The sequence below is a fragment of the Dendrobates tinctorius genome, unplaced genomic scaffold (genome assembly GCF_039654945.1).
Source record: "Dendrobates tinctorius isolate UK_male_01 unplaced genomic scaffold, ASM3965494v1 ptg000005l, whole genome shotgun sequence".
NCBI classification, from domain to species: Eukaryota; Metazoa; Chordata; class Amphibia; order Anura; family Dendrobatidae; genus Dendrobates; species Dendrobates tinctorius.
The window spans coordinates 8015462-8041716 of NW_027361673.1; the positions used below are offsets into that span (position 1 = coordinate 8015462).

Here is a 26255-nt window from a genome sequence, read left to right on the forward strand (position 1 = left end):
ACTATTCACAGTGTTTCTGCAGTTCACACCAGAAGTTTAATAGCTTGTTTAATTGTAATGCATTTCATCCTTATATGACTGTTTCTATGAAACATTTTCAAGGTCCATTTTTCAATCGGAAAGGCTAAATCTGTCCTGTGGAAAACTTTTCCTCTTAAAAGGGATCCATTCCCTATATGGTACCCATTCTGATTATTCCTAAGGAAAGAACTAATAGCTCTGCTTGCTCTGTCTGCAGGTACAGGCCCACATATCCTCACATGTATTCTTTCTAGTATAGAATACTTATCCATATGTCTTCTTGAGCGACACTTAAACTGAATAGTTTGGCTTTTGCTGTTGACCAAATCTTTCATGCCTCTCCCAATTTAACAGCCTTTTGTCAGCTTCAGAATGGGAAATATTTCTAAAAATATACAATTGAGTCCTCAGCAATATTTTACGTTTGTTGAAAACATTATTTACTTGAGTTTCAATTGTTCATTTTTTGCAAATGACACCGACTTTTTTAATGCATGCAAAGCAAGAAGATAAATGAATGCTTCACTGCGATCACATGGTATCTAAGACACATAATAGATGACTGACAACTTGTCTCCAAGCCCTATGACCTTCACAAACAGCTACAGTGCTGTGCAATTTAATTGGGACAAAGCTTTTTTTAAGTAAAATCATAAGTTGGTTACCAGTCAGTGATTCAAACCAGTTTTAACTGCTTTGATCAAGTACTCACACCCAATTATTTGGGTATTTACCCAAATAATTATGTTACTCTCTTCTGCACTTCCCTATAATGTCCTTTGACAATATCTCCTTGGGATTGTAAGTGAGAGGGAAAAATGTCATGTGTGGCATAGCTCTTTCTGCAGGAACTATCAAAATGAAGATACAGATTAGATATTGAAAAATCTTTTTGACAGTGAGGCTGATCAGTGAGTGGAACAGGCTGCCATGAAAGGTAATGAGTTCACCTTCAATAGAAGTCTTCAAACAGAGGTTGGACAGACATCTGTCTGAGATGGTTTATTGAATCTTGCATTGAGCAGGGGGTTGGACACAATGACCCTTGAGGTCCCTTCCAACTCTAACATTCTATGATTCTAAATGGTCTCAATTTCCTAAACTCATTTTTCATTGATTTTCTTATGAGGCTTATCTAAACCTTTGAAATACAAGGACTCCACATGCCTTTTCGTCAAGTTGTTGGCTAGACATTGTGTTGGACTTGTAACACTTTCTTCTACTCTATCTCCAAAGAAGGAGCGGGAACTGGAGCTTAAAATGATAGTTTGAATAAATGCTAAACAAGGCATTTTTCAGAATATTAGACATACAATAGATATGTACAGTATAATACCCCTAAAATGTTATATGTAAGGGTAACATTCTCTAAAATGCTGGAGTTTTTCTTATGTCGCTTTGAGTACAAAAAAGTCTAAATTATTGGAAACTCTTGGCGATCCTAGCTGTACTAAGCTATTGTAATATTTTTGATGAGCAGCAGTATTTTTTTGTCTTTTGGTTTTTAAACATCTAATACATTTTTACAGAAAATTCCTGTAGCAGCAGGAAAGAAAAATAATAGCCATTAATTGACAATTGTTTTATCAACACTGACAAACAGTGAACATCTGCCTGACCCTACAACCGATATGCACTATTACCAAACTGTCATAGTTCTGGCCAGTGGCACATAATTAGTGAATCTTAATTCTTCTTATGTAGAACCATTTATAGATTTTTTTAAGCAACAATTAAACAACAAAATTAATTTACAATAAGTAATGTTCTCATATAAGAAAATAGGACCTTTCTTGCATGTCTCCAGCAGTTTCAACTGGCTTATGTTTAATTCAAACAAAAGAAGAAACACTGCATAGTTCTTAAGGTTTTTTTGTCATTTTTTATTTTGCTTCAGAAAAAAAGTTATTGCAGTACAACTATCCCTGCTTATAATTCAGTAAGGAGCAAACAAAACAGGTGTGTGGGTGGTACGTATTGGCCCAGGAGCTGGCCGTAGAAGTGCTGAAGGAAGTGCTGAAGTCTGAAATAGAGTAGCTGCTGGTGTAGTACGGAGATTGAAGGGTGAATTCACAGCAACTGACGCAGCTGCTACTGCTGCCGCCAGAGGATTTGGTAATATTCTTGTGGTTAATGGCTTTAGACGTTGTTTAGAAAAGGCTATTTTTATCTGTGGAACAAAGGACATTAAGTTTAATAAATTGTTTAATTTTTTGCATTAATAATTCCATAAAATATATCAATTCTAATTATCTATCTTATGGATTAATAGAGTGTGCAACTATTGAATGGTTTCTTCAGTAAAACTTTCAGATTTAACACATTGAAAAATATTTGCAAAGTGAAAACATTTAATTATTCCTTTAAGCTAGATAGACTTCAAAATTCTAAACATCAAATATAATGATTAGAGTTGATCGAATAGCATTGGATAAGTGCTTATACGAATAGCTCTAGAGCTTACTGAATAGCTGCATCGGGAACACGGATACCTGGAGCGCTCCTGATAATCAGCTGTTTGGCATTGCAGCTGCATGTGTTGCAGCTGTGTGACAGTCACAACACATGCATGGAGAACTTGTGTGTTGTGACTGTCACACAACCGCAACACATGCAGCTGTAGCGCCGAACAGCTGATTATCGGGAACGCTTCAGGTATCCAGATTACCGATGCAGCTATTTGTTAAGCGATATAGCTATTTGGATAAGCACTTATACAAAGCTATTTGATCAACCCTAATAATGATTATTAAGAGCTTACACTAGTAATTGGTAATTTTATGCAAAAAAAATAATAAAAAATTTTACATATATAGTTTGAAGTAGAAATAGGGCTAAACCTACAATTCTTACTTAAATAATTTTATTACCAGGTTTATTTTGTATTATTTATTTTACCCAATTATACAATGCCATTAATTACACAGCACTTTACAGACATCCCATTGGGGCTCACAATCTTATTTCCCTTCCAGTATCTTTTTGTAAATGGTAGGAAACTATAGTACCTAAACACTGGGAGAACATACAGACTCATTGCAAATGTTGTCCTTGGTGGGATTTGAACACTGGACCCCAACGCTGCATGGCTATAGTGGTTCGATTTCTTTCTCTATGTAGATGAATGGGTTGTTACTGACATCTGGTGAGAATTTCATGCCAATATCTTTACTTAGGAAGTTGGTGACATGTTCAATACACCCAATACACACATACAATTTCACCCGCTGCATATGTTTGAACAAGCTAAATTAAGATATCATAATGCAGAAATTTAACACTGAACATGAAAGTCATTGAACTTTTATAGTTAGGTGTTACCTTACACTTTTTTATATATAGACATATCTTTATACATTTATAATTCATCAAGCTCATTGCCAACAAAATGTCGTAAATTTTGGCGCACATTATTTTTGCTGGAAAATGTGTGACTTTTTTTTTAATTTTACATGGCTATCTTTAATTTTGTTTGAAACCTTGAATGGAAAAGTGTGCATTGTCTTCTGTGCAAATTGGTCTAACCCAGATTTAAAAATTAAAAGTTTAAAAAGTCACAGTAAAACTTGCTTCACACATAAGTGTTACAGCTAAAAATACAGAAAAAACATGAAACTGTATATGGCACTTTCATAAATTTGATGAAAATAATGACAACTCAGCCTCAGGTGAAACTGAATTAAAATATCTCCTTAAATTCCAGCAATGTGTTTGTTTTTATAATTGTAGTCAGGTTCAGTAGAAGATACCCTTAGGCTCCCTAGCACATTGTTTTCTCTAGAGATTTTAGCAGCATCTTTTCTTATATATCCCACAGTAAGAAGTAGTGACTAAAAAAAGTCATCTCAGCAACAGAAAGAAAGTTAGGACTCAGGATACATTCTATTATAAAGTGATGAAAGGTGCTATGGAACATGGGGTTATGTAAAAGTAGTAGGAAATAAACACAAAAGGGGAAATGAAAAATGTTAAGAATGTGGCACAAAGTGATTATTCAATAGTGAATAATGAAGTGATTGTAATATGTATCACTGCAAGATTACATAAGAAAAGGGTCTAATTTTAAAGGAACTCTGTGACCACAAAATGTCTCTACAAATTAAGCACTTGGGGCTTCCTAACCGTGGTTAGTTCACCTTTCCAAATACCTGTATTGCATTTATCTCTGCCCTATTCTTCCTTGATTGACAGCTCTGGCTTTACAGGTGTCAGAGGAGAGCAAACATAAATATAAAAAATGAACTGGGTGAGGTATACTTAATTTCTCAGGGTACACCAAGCATCTGGGCTTGGTTTGAACAGTTTATGGTGTCCGACTCATTTTACATTTTTCTGTGGAGCCATCATGAAAAGCTCAAAAACCCAAAATCCAAATTGTCAAATTAACTACTAACACATATTTTAAAGGCTCATATGGCCTGTAACTAATCCATATAAATAGAGCTAAACCTTGACTTGCGAAACTTTAGTTGCAAACATTAATTCTGAGCTTTAATTGCAAATTACATAGCAGTACATTACATTGCTGTTAATTCACTCTGATTGCAAACTTGCTTAGGTGCCCTTAAAGAATATTAGACTTTTATTGACAGATCTAGCTCTTTGCTTGTAGCATGGAGGAGGGAAAAGACTTTGATAAATTCCTTATGTTCCCTAAGATTATTGAGCAGCTTAGAAAATGAACAAGGAGCAAGACTATGGAGAGAACAATAGACAAAAAGAAAATGTGCAAATGAAAGAACAATAACCGTAAGTTCCCTGATTGCAGAAAAAAGTTAATGATCTAATGATTTTAATATTAATTAGTAGTAAATGTACATGTACATTATAAATATGTCAAATAATGTTTCAAATAATGTTTACGTAAGTATAGTTATTTTAATTCTTTTTCAGCAGGCATGCCGTATTTAGATAAGAAAAAATAGTTTTACAGAGAGCTTATCTCAATTATACAGTGAAACACCCTGGAGGACAAAAATCCGCTCTTGTATGCTGCATGTTTTAATAGCTGTAGTTACTTTCATGGAATGATTGAGAAGACTGAAAAGATGTTCTTTTAAGATAATAATTTCTATCAAAAGAGGTGGTAATTTCAAGCAAAAACAAGCTTACAAACAATTACAGAAACTCAAGTGCAGTTTATCAAAGACTCTGTAGAAAGCTAAATGGAAATGTAATTCAATACACATACATGGCTAGATTATATGGCAATTTAGGAGATGTACTCCATGAAGGCATGCAAAAAGGATCTAATGCACTTTTTGATTTTAAAATCTATTGTATGTGTCGATTAAGTTGTGAAAACATTGACGATCATTTTTCAGTAAAATTTTACTGGGTACTTTCTCCCCCCTATGAAGAAGCAATATCAAAACAGTTCAAAAAGAAAACTGGTGGAGTGGCCTACTGCAACCAGATATCTTCATTCATTGTCAAACTCTAAAAATTATGGTCAGGAATCTAATTAGTAACTATGCGCAACTATGCTACTATAATGTATTGTATTAATAACTAAACTAATGCTTTATATAAAAGTAAAAGTGGGATTCTAAATGTTACCTCCCTGGTAAAGATAAGAATTCTGTGAACATTACATTAACTGATGAGTATACATTAATATTTATTAAACAATTCATTCTTTTTAATATATTGTAGCTTGGATCTCCTGTGTTCTGTGAGCACTCCAAGTAGAAATGGTGATAGAGCACACTCTCTATCCCCAAGTAGGCTTTTTAATGCCATTTTCTGTATTACATACAGGCAATGGTGAATATATGTATAGGTACAAAATGAATACAATGTAACATTTAGTCTAATAAATACATTTATTACAGTTTTTATTTTGTTTTCATACATTATTGCATAAAATAAGAGCATAAAACATATGTGTCAGATGTATGCAACCCTATATCATTCATAAAGATTGTTCATTGCTAGATAACTAATTATTAATTTAATGTTAACATTAAGTTTTTTCAAATTGAAATATTTATTCTAATGTGAAATTGCAACTTTAGACTAGTTTGATGATTGGATTGTTAAGATTATGTTCATGTGTAGAATAAGTATGAGCTACAAATGCTATCTCATAAATGACCTGTAGTGAAAATTAATAATAAATCCTAAAAGCATGATAATGGTAAAGATTTTAAAGGCAATGGCATATACAACAGACCTTGGATGATATAATTGATATGGGATCCTATCTGAATTACAAGGGATTAATATAACAATTTATATTATTTTCATGTTTATGCTGCAAGTAGTTTCAAACTTACCCCAAGTGGGGAGGTCATTTTCTGTACTTTATTGTAAGGACTATATTTAGGTTTGGGTGGTTTTCCAGCAGCTCTGTCTTTGTGCCTTCGACTACTTATGTGCTGCAACAATAAGAAAGATGAAATAAATAATAAATAAAGTCTGCAATATGATTGGATAGACAACAAATCATTTTTTCGAAATATGCTAACTATTCATTATTATTGAGCTTAATTTCTAATTTATTTTAGGTTACCTTTTATGACCTGATATAATTTATAATCACTTTATTGATATTTAATATTTTTTCACTACAATTGAATTCAACATTTTGGAACAGTATACAGAAAAAGCAATAAAGGCTTTGCCTCCATGATGAGTTTTTTGATGAACTATTTACGCTGCTTAATTTTTTTAAAAAAATGCAAGTAGTCAATTTCACGTAACGGGTGTAGAAATGATGCAAAAAATTTGCAAATTCAAAAAACTCACCAAGAGCTGTGGGAATGCAGCCTAAAAGTAACATCCACGCTAAAATCAAGTAATAATCAGGTACAGGAATATGCAACAAGTACATAGAACAATACTCTGTATACTTAACTCTTTGATCAGAAATGCACTTTGGAAAACTGCCCTTTTTGCTTATTAGAGAAGAGCTGAGACAGCTACCACCTTCTACACTAAGCTCTGTATGTGCATACTCTATCCACAGTGAGCTGCTTATCAGAGAAGGGGGAGGAGTCGAACTTGCAAGCATGCACCAGCTTCTCACAGCAATGATATTCACCAGGTGCTAAAACCTACAGTCTAAGTAAATAATATCACACAGTTTGACATGTGACACAACATTGAATTCCATGTTTTAACCACTACTTCATGCTGTCCTCAGATTACATAGCAAAATCCTGCCGACAATTTCCCTTTAAATGCAGCTGTCTACATAACAAAGTGTGCATGTTGTAAAAAAATATTTTATTATGTATATTTTCTTGTGATAGCCCAATATTAGACCAGTACACACCACCCGAATATAGTAGCAACTTGCACGTGCTTGATCTAGGGACATGTAGCTGGCAGGCTTTTTTAATCTTTAAAAAGGGACACATTTTAATTTTTGAATGCCTGTTTTAATAGTCAATTTTAGACAAATTTGAGCATGAAGCTACCTACTATAGCTACTTAGCAATGTAGGATTTTAGGATGATGTTATATTTTAGATCAAGGATCCATAATTAAAAAAATATATATATATCTAAACACATAATTAAAATGCTGTAAGAAAGTTAAAGTTTTACAAGTCCAGTTTACCAAGCTGTAACTTTCTTCCTGTGTGCACGTATGTAGCGTATTTTTTGTTTATGGGGAAGATAAAATAAAAAATAAAATGTTTATATGAGAAATACAGAAAATGTTAATTATTTGGATAAGTGATTAACTAGTACAACTTAACAAGTGTATTCAACACAACAATACTATTGATTGTGTCCATAAGTTCCGTTTTATTCATGAACCTACCAAACAACATAGCATTTTTGGCTATTTTTTTGGTCAAGGGGAGAATAGTGTTAGAAAAAATAATAAGATTCTATAAATACTGTTGAAGGAAAGAGCGCAAATAGTGTCTTATCTGAGAAGGTTAAAAGATTAATCCATAGGTTTGCACTCACCAGATGTAGTTAAGTTGAAGCATTGAAAGGATTTGATGCAGCAGATCCATGAGTCCAGGAAAGACCAGTTGTTTAGATACAGATTGGGATGAGTGTGATAAATATCTGCAATGCTGAATCACTAATTTCTGCACTGCTGTTGTTCCTGCTGTGTCCTGATGAAGGAGTCTTGAACTCTGAAATGAGTTGAATAATAAAACCACATGTACTAATAATATCTGGAATTTGAGTGATTCAGCAGCGCACACCACACTTATCCCAATCTGTAGCTAAAAAATAAGAAGAATTTGAAAACAATATATGGAACGCCCCGCAGGGCTGGGGGAACTCGGTACTGGGCCTTTCAGACTGTTTTAAGGGGGAAGGTGTCACGGTGATGATGGTGACCCGGTCCATGGCCCTGGGTGTCCAATAAAGAAGATGGAAGTTAGAAGAGGGGAAAGATGGTGGGATAATTAATTGGGAAGAGGGGAATCATGACGCCACCCGTGGTATTTAGCTAGGGTAGCCGACGCTGCGATGCAGATCCACTGGGACGGTGTTAAAGCAGCCAAGATGGTGAAGCTCTCCATGGGCAGAGTTGTGTCCCATGGCAGTTGAGCCGGTGACAGAGATGGCGAATGCAGTGCATGGCAGGCGAGTTGTAAATGACACCAAGGACACAACTGGGTGCAGTTTCAAGATCTTTACTCACAGTTCCTGCATGCAGTAGCCCACTTGGTACTGTGTCCTTCCAGGGAGGGGTCCGGCAAACCCCCAGGTAGATCAGGAACACCTTTTCAAGACTCCTCTTTGTGTTCACCTTTCTAGGCCACGTCGACTCTCCTTCTGCGCTGATCTCCTTACTCTCCTGTCTTGTGCCTGCAGAAGCAGTGTCCCCAGTCCAGCAGCCTTGGACCTTGCCGGGTGACATGGGTCAGGCCCCGGGGTCCTTTACTTCCACAGCTGCCATTTTGAGGAATGCTCATGGATTTGGCTGTTGCACTACAGTCACCACAGCCTCTGGCTTACTAGTTGAGTCTTGTTTGGTGTACTCCGCTAGGCTTAGGGGCCGGCTCCCTCACTCTGGCCTGGTCCTTCCTTTTCAGGCTACGAGCCCCACGGTTGGCTTTCGCACTATCCGTGCCCCTAGGATCCCTTCCTTCTCTTATGAGCTTTCTTCTGTCTTTAAGGTATCTCTCTGACTCTACTTCCTCCACGTCAGTCCTACTTATCTGCTGTCCTGCCACCGACTGACTGGATATTCCAGAAAGATCCTTTACCTCAGGCTTAACTCCGCCCACTCACTCCTCTGATTTGCTGTTCTAAAATCACTCCACTTCCTAAGCTCCTCCCCTTCTGCCTACCTTCCCCACTATCTCCCCAACACCCTTTCCTAGCGAGTCTGGGATGAGGCCATCCTCCCGAAGGGTACACCTAGATGCCCTGACTAAAATAGTGTGTGCTGGGTGCGAGTGTTAGGAGTCCTGAGTGGTGATCCCTCCTTACCTGAGGGTGGGATACCACTTGTCTGGATGAGGTGCAGTACCTCTGTGGTGACTGGACCCTCAGGGGTGCCACAATATACACCAGGTTTATTTTGGCAAACATGTTTTAATTTTCCAATTTGCCAACAATGCATCACTCAACTATACCATGAGCTGTTGCAGTATTTTTTTGCCAAGTATAAAAACCTCTTAACACTTTTTTCTTACTTCTTACTTTTTGGGTAAAGGAGAGGTAATATGCTTTAATCAGAAATTTGCAAATTATTGCTTTAAACTGAGGCATTGAACTGTACAGGTCAGTTTTGGCACACCTGTTTATATTTTCAAATTGGAGACAAATACACACCACACTGATATTATAGGCAGGTTGGTGCTGCACAAAAATTTTTGGCCATTACATGCCTCCTACCTAGCATTTCTGGATGATATTTTTCCAGGGTTAGCTAAGCATTTGGGTTGAAAATGTTTGTTAAATGAAGAAGTGGCACTGTCAATGGTAGTGTGACAGCAAAAAATCCCACACATGATTAAAAATTTGGGAGCTGCTAGCTGTAGCATCACCTCAAAGGCATTGATGGCAGCAAACATCCCAGCAGCAGCAGTGCCAAATGCTGGTCATACTTGCCTTCTTCTGTATCAATGGGAAGCAAGCAAACGGCATAAATGTACATATGTCACATCACAGGATGATGTAGTTTTGGACAGCGACTTCATCACCATCTGCGTGAGATAATATCTTGCTCAGTCATCCTCCTCTTCTGCCATATAACTTAATGTTGTATAGAACAGAATTTCAATTCAATCTATGAGAGAAGTTTCTGCTATGTCCCTGAGTCTCTTATCCAACAGAAACCCTGGGGGCTAAGTAAGATACTTCACCAGAACAAATTCATCCAGTTGACTTACTGGAAGCAATGATAAATCAATCTTTGTACTTGAATGGCATTGTACCAGAGAAGAAAGAGCATGATTGTAATACCAAGCTGTTTTGCTGTAGCAGACTGCTGTGGGGGTATGGACACTGGTAATGGTAGTAGCAATTTGAACCAGAGTTAATTTCAAGGTGGGAAATAGGCAGGTTCTCATACCTTTATCTGCAATGCAGCAGCTATGAGCCAAATGATAGCTAATGCTGCTGACAACTGCGATTTAAGTCAAAGTGCAGAGTAGGTTAGAGTAGGTCATGTTATCAGCCATATGAGGGGTGGTGATGGCATTAAAGAGCAGAACCAAAGCCCAGTTAAAAGATTTTCTGAGGAAGGATCTGCTTTTCTGTACTAAGTTTGGAAGCAGGTGATGTTGTGACTGATATCAATTGCCTGAAAGCTCTAGGGGTGGTAATGGTGGAGAAAATTCCTATGTATGGACATCTCAGGTGTAGGATTTTCTTCCTACTTTGCTAGAGGAAAAGTCTATTGCATTGTGCAGGCTGTGCTGTTGAAAAATAATCCATATACATCCTGATACACATGGGGAAGCAAACTAACCGAAAAGATGAGCAACATCAAGCTGCTGTCCTTCTCCTCATGATGGTCTTCCTAAAATCTGATATCTAGGACTTTTTGTTGTCTTCAGACCCATCATCATTCTCATTAACTGTTTTTTTTCATCAGTTAGCCTTTTCTGTACCAATGAAACATGCATTCAGTCATCCATTTGTATGGAAACTGAACTGCCACATTTCAAAGTTTGCCAGAAGCAATTCCAAACCACCTGTTTTTGAGAAAGAAAAATAATATCCCAGTAGAACGATCTGCAGGATTTGCCCAGTGCGAACACTCAAGGTACATATTGCATACAGCAAGATGTGGATGAGAATGAGCTATAGTTGGTTGATGTTGAGGGGAATACTGAGTTGGCACAAGCAGGGGAAGAGACTGACAGAGTAAAAATGGATGAAGAAACTGATGATTCTGGCCATGATGACCAATCCTCATAGTATGGAACAGAAAGTTAACAAGCTATTTGCTGGAATGCTTGTGGAATGACAAATATAACATTGCCTTAAAGCCAAGGGATGTCTAGGATAACCATTCTTTTAGACCCCAAGTATACAAGAACAATTAAGGAATTTTTTTTCAGCTTCAGAATGGGAGTACAAATTTGTGTCTTAGCAAAAGTTTTGTTTTTTGAAGCTTTCGCAGAATGACTCTGCTGCACACATACTTGACCAAACGACCAATCTACACTCTCTTCAGAATCAATGCTCTATTGCCTGTGGTAGCACTACATCTACAACAAATAACAAAGGCAGCCATAATTACAGTATATCTGACATAATGGACCAGCTGTTTTACCTGACGCAGAACCAACTTGATGCTCAGGTCACAGGTTCAATCATATCTGCACTGTGACTTTTGTCTAGAAGGCAACCTAAGCTCCATTCACTTGAAGTCCGGGCTCAGTAGAATCAACCAGTGATAACTGACCCAGTTTTCTATGAACATACTCTTATGTCCAGGCTGCAGTGTACTGTTATAGAGAAATCGTTACAGATAGTAGCTTTCTCACACTGACACAGAATAGGTTATCCTATTCAAGCTTGGGAAAATTTACATTTGCCAAAATTAATCAGATATGGATCAGTGTTAACTTTCATTCACCTACTGCTTGTATCAATGATTACTTTGGCTGCACCATCTGTCTTTCTGCCTGTCCATTGTGTCTTCTGTGCTCTTCTGCTATTGTCGGTGTTAATGTCCCATACAAAGTTGTGAATATACTCCCTGTCCAGTATGTTATCTATACTGTAGTACTCTAAGCTGCCATTGGTGATTCTACATTACCAGGCATTCTCTTGACTGACCCATTATACCGGGTGAGTCATAAAGGACGGACGTTTTTAAACTAATCATAAAATCGTTAAATATAAAGGACGGATGTATTTGAAGTGGCTATAACTCACCACCAGGTGGAGGTAGAGATGTGCGGGAGGCGGGGTTATGTTTGTGAGGTGAAAGCATTGTTTTTATTTTAGTTTCAGTTTAAGCTATGGTGCCGTGGACGATAGAACATCGCGTTTTTGCGTACGACAGTTTTGTCAAGAATAATGAGTGTATCACAGCCGTTCAGCGTGAGTTTCGGCGTCATTTCAATATTCACAGAAATCAAGCTGTTCCCGCTCGTAACACTATCCTACGTTGGGTTGAAGCACTCCGTACACGAGGTACACTAATGAACAAACGACCACCGGGGGCTCCACGAACGGCACGTACCCCTGAAAATGTGGAACGCGTCAGGCAAGCCATGCTGCGTAGTCCGAGTCGATCTGCTCGGAAACATTCTTTAGAACTTGCCCTCAGTAATCGTACAGTAAGGCGTATTTTGCATTTAGACCTGCATTTCCACCCCTATAAATTGGCCATTGTGCAACAGTTGGAGCGCGGGGATTACGCAGCGCGACTGAAGTTCGCACATGAGATGGAAGCAATTATTGAGCAAAACGACAACCTTATTTTATTCATGAGTGATGAAGCTCATTTCCATGTCAATGGCATGGTTAATCAGCAGAACTGCCGTTATTGTGCCTATGAAAATCCGAAAGAATTACACGAACGACCGCTGCACAGCCCTAAGGTAACGGTGTGGTGCGCTATGGGCAAATATGGCGTGATCGGTCCGTACTTTTTCGAAGGCGATAATGGCAATACTGTTACCGTGAACTCACAACGTTATATCGCCATGATAAATAACTTCTTTGTTCCTGAGTTACGACGGCAACATATCCCCATCTCTAGTGTGTGGTTTCAACAAGATGGGGCAACGGCCCACACAGCCGGAGCAACAATGAACGTTCTTCGCCCTCTCTTCCCTGGTCGCATCATTTCCAGGTTTGGCGATATTAATTGGCCTCCTAGGTCCCCAGACCTGTCCATGTGCGATTATTACTTATGGGGTCACCTCAAATCACGTGTATACAAGCTTAAGCCTCAATCATTACAAGAACTGAAGGAAGCTATTCGAGTGGAAGTTGCCCAAATCGACAGAGTTGTGTTGGAACGTGTTGATGCCAACTTCCAAGAACGCCTTTGGAAATGCATCACTGATAATGGCCACCACATGGCAGATGTTGTTTTCCACACTTGAATTTGTCAAATGCTATTAGTATACGTAACCAAATCTGTGAATACATTTATATTTAATAAATATTTAACGATTTTATGATTAGTTTAAAAACGTCCGTCCTTTATGACTCACCCGGTATTATTATATTGTGTGACTTCTTCTACTGCCACTGTACATCTGCACCAACCACACATCTTATGGCTGAACACTTTATTTATTACACTATACTGCCCTGCCAAATATCAAAAGATTTGCTCATCTCTCATACAAAAATAAAGATTCTCATAGTCAATCATAATACACTGTTAAATACACACAAACCATGTAGAGGCATAATATTGATTTTGAATATCACATTTACACTCCCTGTAAAATTATAAATCTTTTCTGAGCCATATAGAGCTTTGTGGGTGTACATACTGTATCTCTATAGAAGATTATGTGAGGTCATTTCCTGCATGTTTAAGATATTGCCAGTGCTTAAAGGCACAATATAACTTGAATATCAAAATTGACTATAGTGAGAAAAATAGGATTTAAGTCCAGCCGTTTCATATTATTAGGATTGCTGTCATTCTGTGTTAAAGCTGATTTCAGTGTGCTTGTATAGCTTACAAAGCAATAAAAAAATCATGGCAAATTATAAGCATTGGGAAACAAATTAGCATTTGAGATTCAGCAAAGAAATCTAAAAAAATGAATGTATACTGCTTCTTTATGAAATATATATTCCACAGTCAACAAAACAAAACAAATAAAAAATATACAGTGCCTTGCAAAAGTATTCAGCCTCCTCGAATTTTTCAGCCTTTTCCCACATATCATGCTTCAAACATAAAGATAACAAATGTAAATTATTGGTGAAGAATCAACAACAAGTGGGACACAATAGTGAAGTTGAACGAAATTTATTGGTTATTTTAAATTTTTGTTGAAATTCAAAAACTGAAACGTGGGGCGTGCAATATTATTCAGCCCCTTTAACTTAATACTTTGTTGCGCCACCTTTTGCTGCGATTACAGCTGCAAGTCGCTTGGGCTATGTCTCTATCAGTTTTGTACATCGAGAGACTGAAATTCTTGCCCATTCTTCCTTTGCAAACAGCTTGAGCTCAGTGAGGTTTAATGGAGATCATTTGTAAACAGCAGTTTTCAGCTCTTTCCACTGATTCTCGATTGGATTCAGGTCTGGACTTTGACTTGGCCATTCTAACATCTGGATACATTTATTTGTGAACCATTCCATTGTAGATTTTGCTTTATGTTTGGGATCATTGTCTTGTTGGGAGACAAATCTCTGTCCCAGTCAGGTCTTTTGCAGACTCCAACAGATTTTCTTCAAGAATGGTCCTGTATTTGGCTCCATCCATCTTCCCATCAATTTTAACCATCTTCTCTATCCCTGCTGAAGAAAAGCAGGCCCAAACCATGATGCTGCCACCACCATGTTTGACAGTGGGGATGGTGTGTTCAGGATGATGAGCTATGTTGCCTTTACGCCAGACACATCGTTTGGCATTGTTGCCAAAAAGTTCAATTTTGTTATACATCTGACCAGAGCACCTTCTTACATGTTTGGTGTGTCTCCCAGCTGGCTTGTTGCAAACTTTAAACAACACTTTTTATGGATATCTTTGAGAAATGGCTGTCTTCTTGCCACTCTTCCATAAAGGCCAGATTTGTGCAGTGTACGACTGATTGTTGTCCTATGGACAGACTGTCCCACCTCAGCTGTAGATCTCTGCAGTTCATCCAGAGTGATCATGGGCCTCTTGGCTGCATCTCTGATCAGTCTTCTCCTTGTCTGAGATGAAAGTTTAGAGGGAGGGAGAGGTCTTGGTAGATTTGCAGTGGTATGATACTCTTTCCATTTCAATATGATCGCTTGCACAGTGCTCCTTGGGATGTTTAAAGTTTTGGAAATCATTTTGTATCCAAATCCAGCTTTAAACTTCTCCACAACAGTATCACAGACCTGCCTGTTGTGTTCCTTGGTCTTCATGATGCTCTCTGTGCATCAAACAGAACCCTGAGACTATCACAGAGCAGGTGCATTTATATGGAAACTTGATTACACACAGGTGGATTATATTTATCATCATTAGTCATTTAGGACAACATTGGCTCATTCAGAGATCCACAATGAACTTCTGGAACGAGTTTGCTGCACTGAAAGTAAAGGGGCCGAATAATATTGCACACCCCACTTTTCAGTTTTTGAATTTCCACAAAAATTTTAAATTACCAATAAATTTTGTTCAACTTTTCAATTGTGTCCCACTTGTTGTTAATTCTTCACAAAAATTTACAGTTGGTATCTTTATGTTTGAAACATGATATGTGGGAAAAGGTTGAAAAGTTCCAGGGGGCCGAATACTTTTGCAAGGCACAGTATAAATATATGGACCTCAGAAGAAGAGCCCTTGATACTCACAAAGTTCCAAAAGGTTACAAAACAATCTCTAAAGAATTTGAAGATTACCGAGCCACTGTCAGACAGATTGTGTACAAATAGGAAATTCAGGACCATTATTACCCTCCCCAGAAGCGGTTGACCAACAAAGATCACTTCAAGATTTAAATGCAGATTATAGTCCACCAGTTTACAAACTTTTTAAGCAAAAACAGGCTTCTAATCCATTAGCTAATGTTTATTAGGCCACCAGAAAGAGGGCATGGCACAGCAATGATGTGCATGGTAGGATTGCAAGGAGAAACAACTGTACTCGAAAAATCACATTGCTGCCTATCTACAACTTTCCAAAGATCACCTGAACAAGCCAGAAAGCTGCTGAAATAATGTTTTTTTGGGTGGATAAGATTAAAATAGAGCTTTATAGTTTAAGTGAGCAGTGTTATATTTGGAAAAAGAAAAACAGTGCATTGTTGTATGAAACACTATGACATCTGTGAAGCCCAAAAGTAGTAATATATTATGGTTCTGTCCTGTTTTGCTGAATCTGGGTCATTACAGTTTGCCATCATTGATAGAACAATAAATTCAGAATTTTATGTTTATATTCTAAAGGAAAATGTCTATACATCTGTCCATGAATTGAATCTTAATAACATCTGAGTTTGGCCCTGCAGATCTGCAGCAGGTTCTTCTGCGTTGTAGGGTAGCATTAAAGTCTATGAATTTTGAAAAACGCTGTGCACATGCTGCTGATTTTTCTGCGCGGATTAGCTGCAGATTTAAATCCGCAGCATGTCACTTCTTTGGGTGGAATCCACAGCGTTTTGACATCTGCTCCATTACAGGAATCTGAACCTGCGGATTTACCTGCGGATTCAGCCAAATCTGCGCGGAAAAATCCGCATCAGAATCCGCAACGTGTGCGCACAGCCTAAAAGCGCACATATCATTCTGCAAAAAAAAACTTGGGAAGGGACAAGTTAGAGTCCTGATATTTTTACAGAAATGTTGTAGTAATACCTGAATTGAGCAATTAATTGGAAGAAAATGGGCTAAAATCCATCTAGGCTGATGAGCAGGACTAATCAACAATTAATGGAAACATTTAGATTCATTTTTTGCTAAACCAAGGGGGTCAAATCAGATACTTATGCCCTTCACAAACATGTTATCATTTTCTGCAATTTTTTTTTTAAATCTAACATTTTTTACTCATTTGTTTTATTTGGTTCATTTTATCTACTTTAAAGACGTGAGAAAATTTGATGCAATTTTAGGTCTAATTTGTTAACAAATAAGGAAAATTCTGAAGAGATAACAAAACCTTCAAGAATAACTGTAACTATGCATACAGAATTAAGTATGTACAGAAATATAGATTAGATGACAATTAATTAATTTTAATTTAAAATAACACAATTAAATATTTTGCATATTTTCCCAAATCCATCATAGTAGAAGGCTGTGAACTTTAACTCTTTTTTTCTAGTATGGTAAAAAAATAATTAGGATTTCAAGTGTGAAGCGGGAGAGATCTATTTTCCTTAGAGGCACACCATGGTGTTTGCCTTCTCATCTGCTGAATGGCATAAGATAACAATATTCACAGCTGTTACACACATGGATTGACAGCTATGAAGCACTCATCCTCCCCTCTCTTCCTTTCCACTTGTTTCTCAAAACTCAGCTTGATCCATGAACTTTTTCCACAATCTTAAAAGCTGATATCAATAACAAATTTCTGTGAATTCATTTTATGATTACTTTCTGGTTGAAGCATTATTTAGCCTTAATACAATTTTTAAGAGGTTTTAGGATAAAAAAATGTGTGTGTCTAGGTAAAAACTTTACACCAGTGTGATTTTATGATAATTGTGATCATGTCAGACCTACTTAGTATAGTGACATACCACAAATGGTTTAAGTTCAGTTACTTTTCAACATTTGCATTTTTTTGGCACATTTTTGGCATAATGTTGCACGCTACATTCAATAGTCGGTATGGCTAACTTGTCAAAAAATATCATCATGTTACCAGAAATATGGATAAATAATAGATATATAGAAAAGCATTGTTTAAGTACTGATGTTAGGGTGTTAATTGTGCTGTAAAAAACAGACAACATGGTCAGTACGATTATGATGATACTATATTTGTATAGTTATTTTTATCATTTTAGTAGCTTAAAATATGTTGAACTTGAAAAATGTAATTTGTTCCTCAATATTCAGAGACCCATAACTTTTTCATTCTTCTCACCCTGGAGCTGTGTGAGGACATGTCTTTTTGTCCAGAAAGCTGATGTTTTTAATTATACCATTGTAGAGTAGATCCAGTGTTTTAATCACTTCTTATTACTCTTTTTGACTGTTGCTGCAACAGCTAAAAACTGCAATTCTAGCATTTCGGGAGGGGAGTATTGGAGGAGATACATCCATAAAAACCAAAGTGCCAGCTTATGTGAGTTTAATAAATCACCATGCATATGGTCAGGATTTACCTGTTAAGAACCATAGGAGCTGAAATATCAGCTGTGTCCCTCACCCGACGCACATTTCACCTTTCTTCTTCCGGGGATACGTGTGCTGGCACTTTCTTTTTTTGTGGGTGTTTCTCCTCCCATACTTTATGTGCATAGTGTTAAGTATTTATCATCTTTATATCTATATGATAAGATATGCACAGTCTTAAACCGCTATATAGTATATTAACCCTATATGCTGCAATTTATCGCTAGTATATGTTGTGTACTCATAACTCTATATTGTTCCATGTAGATTGTCTAATGAGATATATTATATATATACAGTACAGACCCAAAGTTTGGACACACCGTCTCATTCAAAGAGTTTTCTTTATTTTCACGACTATGAAAATTGTAGATTCACTCTGAAGGCATCAAAACTATGAATTAACACATGTGGAATTATATAATTAAGAAAAAAGTGTGAAACAACTGAAAATATGTCTTATATTCTAGGTTCTTCAAAGCAGCCACCTTTTGCTTTGATTACCACTTTGCACACTCTTGGCATTGTCTTGATGAGCTTCAAGAGGTAGTCACCGGAAATGGTTTTCACTTCACAGGCGTGCCCTGTCAGGTTTAATAAGTGGAATTTCTTGCCTTATAAATGGGGTTGGGACCATCAGTTGTGTTGTGCCTTCAGAGTGAATCTAGAATTTTCATAGTCATGAAAATAAAGAAAACTCTTTGAATGAGAAGGTGTGTCCAAACTTTTGGTCTGTACTGTGTATATATATATATATATATATATATATATATATATACACAGTGGGGCAAAAAAGTATTTAGTCAGTCAGCAATAGTGCAAGTTCCACCACTTAAAAAGATGAGAGGCGTCTGTAATTTACATCATAGGTAGACCTCAACTATGGGAGACAAACTGAGAAAAAAAAATCCTGAAAATCACATTGTCTGTTTTTTTTCATTTTATTTGCATATTATGGTGGAAAATAAGTATTTGGTCAGAAACAAGCAATCAAGATTTCTGGCTCTCACAGACCTGTAACTTCTTCTTTAAGAGTCTCCTCTTTCCTCCACTCATTACCTGTAGTAATGGCACCTGTTTAAACTTGTTATCAGTATAAAAAGACACCTGTGCACACCCTCAAACAGTCTGACTCCAAACTCCACTATGGTGAAGACCAAAGAGCTGTCAAAGGACACCAGAAACAAAATTGTAGCCCTGCACCAGGCTGGGAAGCCTGAATCTGCAATAGCCAACCAGCTTGGAGTGAAGAAATCAACTGTGGGAGCAATAATTAGAAAATGGAAGACATACAAGACCACTGAATCTCCCTCGATCTGGTGCTCCACGCAAAATCCCACCCCGTGGGGTCAGAATGATCACAAGAACGGTGAGCAAAAATCCCAGAACCACGCGGGGGGACCTAGTGAATGAACTGCAGAGAGCTGGGACCAATGTAACAAGGCCTACCATAAGTAACACACTACGCCACCATGGACTCAGATCCTGCAGTGCCAGACGTGTCCCACTGCTTAAGCCTGTACATGTCCGGGCCCGTCTGAAGTTTGCTCGAGAGCATTTGGATGATCCAGAGGAGTTTTGGGAGAATGTCCTATGGTCTGATGAAACCAAACTAGAACTGTTTGGTAGAAACACAACTTGTCGTGTTTGGAGGAAAAAGAATACTGAGTTGCATCCATCAAACACCATACCTACTGTAAAGCATGGTGGTGGAAACATCATGCTTTGGGGCTGTTTCTCTGCAAAGGGGCCAGGACGACTGATCCGGGTACATGAAAGAATGAATGGGGCCATGTATCGTGAGATTTTGAGTGCAAACCTCCTTCCATCAGCAAGGGCATTGATGATGAAACGTGGCTGGGTCTTTCAACATGACAATGATCCAAAGCACACCGCCAGGGCAACGAAGGAGTGGCTTCGTAAGAAGCATTTCAAGGTCCTGGAGTGGCCTAGCCAGTCTCCAGATCTCAACCCTATAGAAAACCTTTGGAGGGAGTTGAAAGTCCGTGTTGCCAAGCGAAAAGCCAAAAACATCACTGCTCTAGAGGAGATCTGCATGGAGGAATGGGCCAACATACCAACAACAGTGTGTGGCAACCTTGTGAAGACTTACAGAAAACGTTTGACCTCTGTCATTGCCAACAAAGGATATATCACAAAGTATTGAGATGAAATTTTGTTTCTGACCAAATACTTATTTTCCACCATAATATGCAAATAAAATGAAAAAAAACCAGACAATGTGATTTTCTGGATTTTTTTTTCTCAGTTTGTCTCCCATAGTTGAGGTCTACCTATGATGTAAATTACAGACGCCTCTCATCTTTTTATGTGGTGGAACTTGCACTATTTCTGACTGACTAAATACTTTTTTGCCCCACTGTATATTCTTTGACTGCTTGGGAGATTTACATATATCAGTATACAGCAAAAATGCCAATAGTAATCAGGGATTGACAATGAATTCTCACCCAACAATGTATAATGTATAACAGCAAGTAAGATAAAATATAACTTTTAATACATAACTCTAAAATAATCAAACCTAAAGTGTCACCAAAAGTGATTAAAACGAGATGCCCATACATTGGGTAATCCCCAAAGGATAATTGAATACACCCAAAAGCATCAGATAGGAGTATAGAATGCCGTTAATGTGATAACCAAACAGCAATCTATATATATTGGATACAGCATAAAAAATAGCAAAATGCCATAGCCAATTGCACTCATATGTTTATATACTTGCTAAACCAAAGAAAGGGGAAAGGTTCATAGCCACAAATAGATGAGAGTAATAATAAAGGGAACAATCTCACCAATATTTTGCAGACGGTCAGGAGTCTCCAGGGATACTCATCATACATATGGATAGGCAGCAGTGGGAATACAATACCCTGTCACAACCCTCATAAGCTGACCATTATCTGATCCCCAGACTCCTGCCCTGACAAGGGCAGTCCACAGCTAGCCCTAAATTGCACAAGCCCTACACTTTCCCTTCAAGGAGCGTCCCAACGCGTTTCATCCAAGTAATTCTTCAGGGGACTAACTTGTTCAAAAGTGCCACAGTGCTAAAGCTAAGAGATACATCCTCCTGCTCTCAATACTCTCTGCTGTCTGCAGTGAGCGGAGGAAAAAGGGCTTATTTATATCATCAGGGCGATCCACACAGCCCCATCCTAATTAATTCAGTGAGTCACACATGTATACTCACTTTCACTTTACATATCAATTGTCCTCCATTATGTGATTCTTCCCCAAGGTGCACGCCACAGTTCACATTAACTCCGCCCCATGACATCACAAAGCAAAGCCTCATGGGTACAGAGCACTCACTGGTCAAAGACGCCACACTTCCTGTGAAACCAAGATGGCGGATGCCCCACTTCCGGTGACGTCTCAAAACACAGTAGACGCCCTTCGGAATGCCCCACTTCCGGTAGAACCAAGATGACGGGTGCCCCACTTCCGGTTGGCATACAAAAGCCGTCTCTGGAAGTGCATTATGTCTCACTTTCATAAAAGCACATAGCGCGGTGCCATAGCACTTCGGTGGGCCAGACAACATCAAGCCCCACTTCCAGGGAAGCATATAAAATGGTGCCGCCCCACTTTCAATAGGTGGAACCGCATCAAGCCACACCTCCCGGAAGGAAGTGCCACCCACAACAGCGCAAAAAATAACGCTAGCAAAGGGAAAATAGCACGCAAATTAATACAAAAACACCCCCGGTCTACCAGGGCAGAGATGAATTTAAATAACATCCAGATATAATGGTAATTCAGTGATAACGATTGATCACATATGAAAGAGATGCAACAACACCACCTAAACGGAAATCACTTCAAGGGTTCTTAGGGGAACACAATACATCTCACCAATATGGTGAAATATATATATAGAGGGAGCGGGGAGAAAGACTAAAGCCCCCCTCACTAATATCAATACTGTTGGACAATGTAAGGTACCAATATGGAAAGGATATATACAAACGTACAATGCAGATCCTAATAATTGGTGACAAAAATAGTGATTTAGGCTTATAAAACAATCCTATCAGTGGATTGAAAATTGGGAGACAAAAAAGAAGGAATTCAAATGAAACAGTTGAAATTAATTTGCTCATTAAGGCCTTTAGGTGTTACCGTATCCAAATAGAAGATCCACTTAGCCTCACATTGTAACAACAACTGATCCCAGTTGCCGCCTCTCTGTGGTTTACAGACCCTATCAATTGCAGTAAAAGTAAGGCACGTAATCTGTCCATCATGCATACCATGAACATGCCTTGAGATAGAGGTGTCCCTCTTATGTGTTATATCTCCCACATGTTCACCGATCCTTCTCCTGAATTCACGAATTGTCTTTCCAACATATTCTGACCCACATTTACAAGTGACTTTATAAATGACGCCCTTGGTGCTACAATTCATAAAGTGTTTGATGGTATATTTCTTACCAGTCACATTGCTAGTAAAGGTCTTATTCACACCAATGTGTGAACAAGCCACACAATGGCCACACTTAAAGCAGCCCGTGACATCACTATGGAGCCATGTTTTGTTCACCGAAGATGAAAAATGACTCCGCACCAATCTATCCTTCAAAGAGCGTGCTTTCCTATATGTAATCATAGGGGAGGCACTCAAGTATGGGGAAACATCATTGTCCATCTGTAAGATGGACCAATGCTTCTTAATGATGTTCCTCACAGGAACCGCACCATTGTCATATGTAGTTATAAATCTGAGGGTATCATTAGCCGGAGGCTTTACTCTGCCAGTACTCAACAATTCAGATCGTCTGCTGTCCTTGACTCTTTGATAGGCCTGCTTCAACACATATTTGGGGTAACCCCTGTTTAAAAATCTATCCCTCAAATCTCTCGCTTGGGATTCAAAACTCAACGTATCGGAGCAATTCCTCCGAACCCTAAGGTATTGTCCCTTAGGGATGGCTTTTTTCAAATGTTGGGGATGATGGCTATCCCAATGTAATAAAGAGTTTGTTGATGTTGGTTTCCTATATGTCGAAGTCACTATTTCACCTTTCTTATCCTTTTCGATCAGAATATCAAGAAAGGGCAGTCTCGATGTCTCGATAACTGAAGTGAAAAACAGGCCTATAACATTATGATTAAGAGCGACAACAAATTCCTTAAATTCCTCAACCGAGCCCCTCCATACAACGAAAATGTCGTCTATGTACCGCGTCCATAGCTCAGGGACATGGCACACAGACGACCCTTCATCTTCGTCACCACCAAAAACCAAGGTCTCCTCCCACCAGCCGAGGAGGAGATTAGCATAAGCCGGTGCACAGGGACACCCCATAGCAGTCCCCCTCAGCTGGTGGTAGACCCTGTGATTGAAGACAAAAAAATTCCTGGTGAGGCAGAACCGGAGGAGCTGCAAGACAAAAAGATTATGTTCTCGATATTGGCACCCTCTCATGTTCAAAAAATGTGACACTGCTTCCAAACCATATACAAGGTAGACCAATTGTCTCAGGGGTGGGTAGTCTCTGCCAGAATGTAGGAATTTATCTAGATCAGATCTTGTCTCCCTTTGTTTCCTCATTACAATCTTTTGTGAAAGATACACCAGATTTCCTCCGTCGATTGGATGGGCTTAACGTTGATCCTAAGGCTCATCTTGCTAGTATTGACGTTGAGGCATTGTATTCATCCATTCCGCATGTATATGGTTTGGAAGCAGTGTCACATTTTTTGAACATGAGAGGGTGCCAATATCGAGAACATAATCTTTTTGTCTTGCAGCTCCTCCGGTTCTGCCTCACCAGGAATTTTTTTGTCTTCAATCACAGGGTCTACCACCAGCTGAGGGGGACTGCTATGGGGTGTCCCTGTGCACTGGCTTATGCTAATCTCCTCCTCGGCTGGTGGGAGGAGACCTTGGTTTTTGGTGGTGACGAAGATGAAGGGTCATCTGTGTGCCGTGTCCCTGAGCTATGGACGCGGTACATAGACGACATTTTCGTTGTATGGAGGGGCTCGGTTGAGGAATTTAAGGAATTTGTTGTCGCTCTTAATCATAATGTTATAGGCCTGTTTTTCACTTCAGTTATCGAGACATCGAGACTGCCCTTTCTTGATATTCTGATCGAAAAGTATGAGAAAGGTGAAATAGTGACTTCGACATATAGGAAACCGACATCAACAAACTCTTTATTACATTGGGATAGCCATCATCCCCAACATTTGAAAAAAGCCATCCCTAAGGGACAATACCTTAGGGTTCGGAGGAATTGCTCCGATACGTTGAGTTTTGAATCCCAAGCGAGAGATTTGAGGGATAGATTTTTAAACAGGGGTTACCCCAAATATGTGTTGAAGCAGGCCTATCAAAGAGTCAAGGACAGCAGACGATCTGAATTGTTGAGTACTGGCAGAGTAAAGCCTCCGGCTAATGATACCCTCAGATTTATAACTACATATGACAATGGTGCGGTTCCTGTGAGGAACATCATTAAGAAGCATTGGTCCATCTTACAGATGGACAATGATGTTTCCCCATACTTGAGTGCCTCCCCTATGATTACATATAGGAAAGCACGCTCTTTGAAGGATAGATTGGTGCGGAGTCATTTTTCATCTTCGGTGAACAAAACATGGCTCCATAGTGATGTCACGGGCTGCTTTAAGTGTGGCCATTGTGTGGCTTGTTCACACATTGGTGTGAATAAGACCTTTACTAGCAATGTGACTGGTAAGAAATATACCATCAAACACTTTATGAATTGTAGCACCAAGGGCGTCATTTATAAAGTCACTTGTAAATGTGGGTCAGAATATGTTGGAAAGACAATTCGTGAATTCAGGAGAAGGATCGGTGAACATGTGGGAGATATAACACATAAGAGGGACACCTCTATCTCAAGGCATGTTCATGGTATGCATGATGGACAGATTACGTGCCTTACTTTTACTGCAATTGATAGGGTCTGTAAACCACAGAGAGGCGGCAACTGGGATCAGTTGTTGCTACAATGTGAGGCTAAGTGGAACTTCTATTTGGATACGGTAACACCTAAAGGCCTTAATGAGCAAATTAATTTCAACTGTTTCATTTGAATTCCTTCTTTTTTGTCTCCCAATTTTCAATCCACTGATAGGATTGTTTTATAAGCCTAAATCACTATTTTTGTCACCAATTATTAGGATCTGCATTGTACGTTTGTATATATCCTTTCCATATTGGTACCTTACATTGTCCAACAGTATTGATATTAGTGAGGGGGGCTTTAGTCTTTCTCCCCGCTCCCTCTATATATATATTTCACCATATTGGTGAGATGTATTGTGTTCCCCTAAGAACCCTTGAAGTGATTTCCGTTTAGGTGGTGTTGTTGCATCTCTTTCATATGTGATCAATCGTTATCACTGAATTACCATTATATCTGGATGTTATTTAAATTCATCTCTGCCATGGTAGACAGGGGGTGTTTTTGTATTAATTCGCGTGCTATTTTCCCTTTGCTAGCGTTATTTTTTACGCTGTTGTGGGTGGCACTTCCTTCCGGGAGGTGTGGCTTGATGCGGTTCCACCTATTGAAAGTGGGGCGGCACCATTTTATATGCTTCCCTGGAAGTGGGGCTTGATGTTGTCTGGCCCACTGAAGTGCTATGGCACCGCGCTATGTGCTTTTATGAAAGTGAGACATAATGCGCTTCCAGAGACAGGTTTTGTATGCCAACCGGAAGTGGGGCACCCACCATCTTGGTTCTACCGGAAGTGGGGCATTCCGAAGGGCGTCTACTGTGTTTTGAGACGTCACCGGAAGTGGGGCATCCGCCATCTTGGTTT

At 38.7% G+C, this 26255-nt stretch overlaps 1 protein-coding gene across 3 annotated transcripts in view; it reads right to left on the minus strand.

Moving 5' to 3' along the window:
• Positions 1-1880: 1880 nt before the first annotated feature.
• The window catches only part of ZNF385D (zinc finger protein 385D), a 615949-nt gene continuing 591574 nt past the window's right edge, over positions 1881-26255 (minus strand). For all 3 annotated transcript variants that reach the window (XM_073568247.1, XM_073568257.1, XM_073568267.1), the window contains 2 exons: positions 6300-6401; positions 1881-2191 (listed from right to left, as the gene is read on the minus strand). In XM_073568247.1, coding sequence (XP_073424348.1) covers positions 1958-2191; positions 6300-6401 — 336 coding nt within the window. In that variant the 3' untranslated portion in view covers positions 1881-1957. The remainder of the gene's footprint in view (positions 2192-6299; positions 6402-26255) is intronic.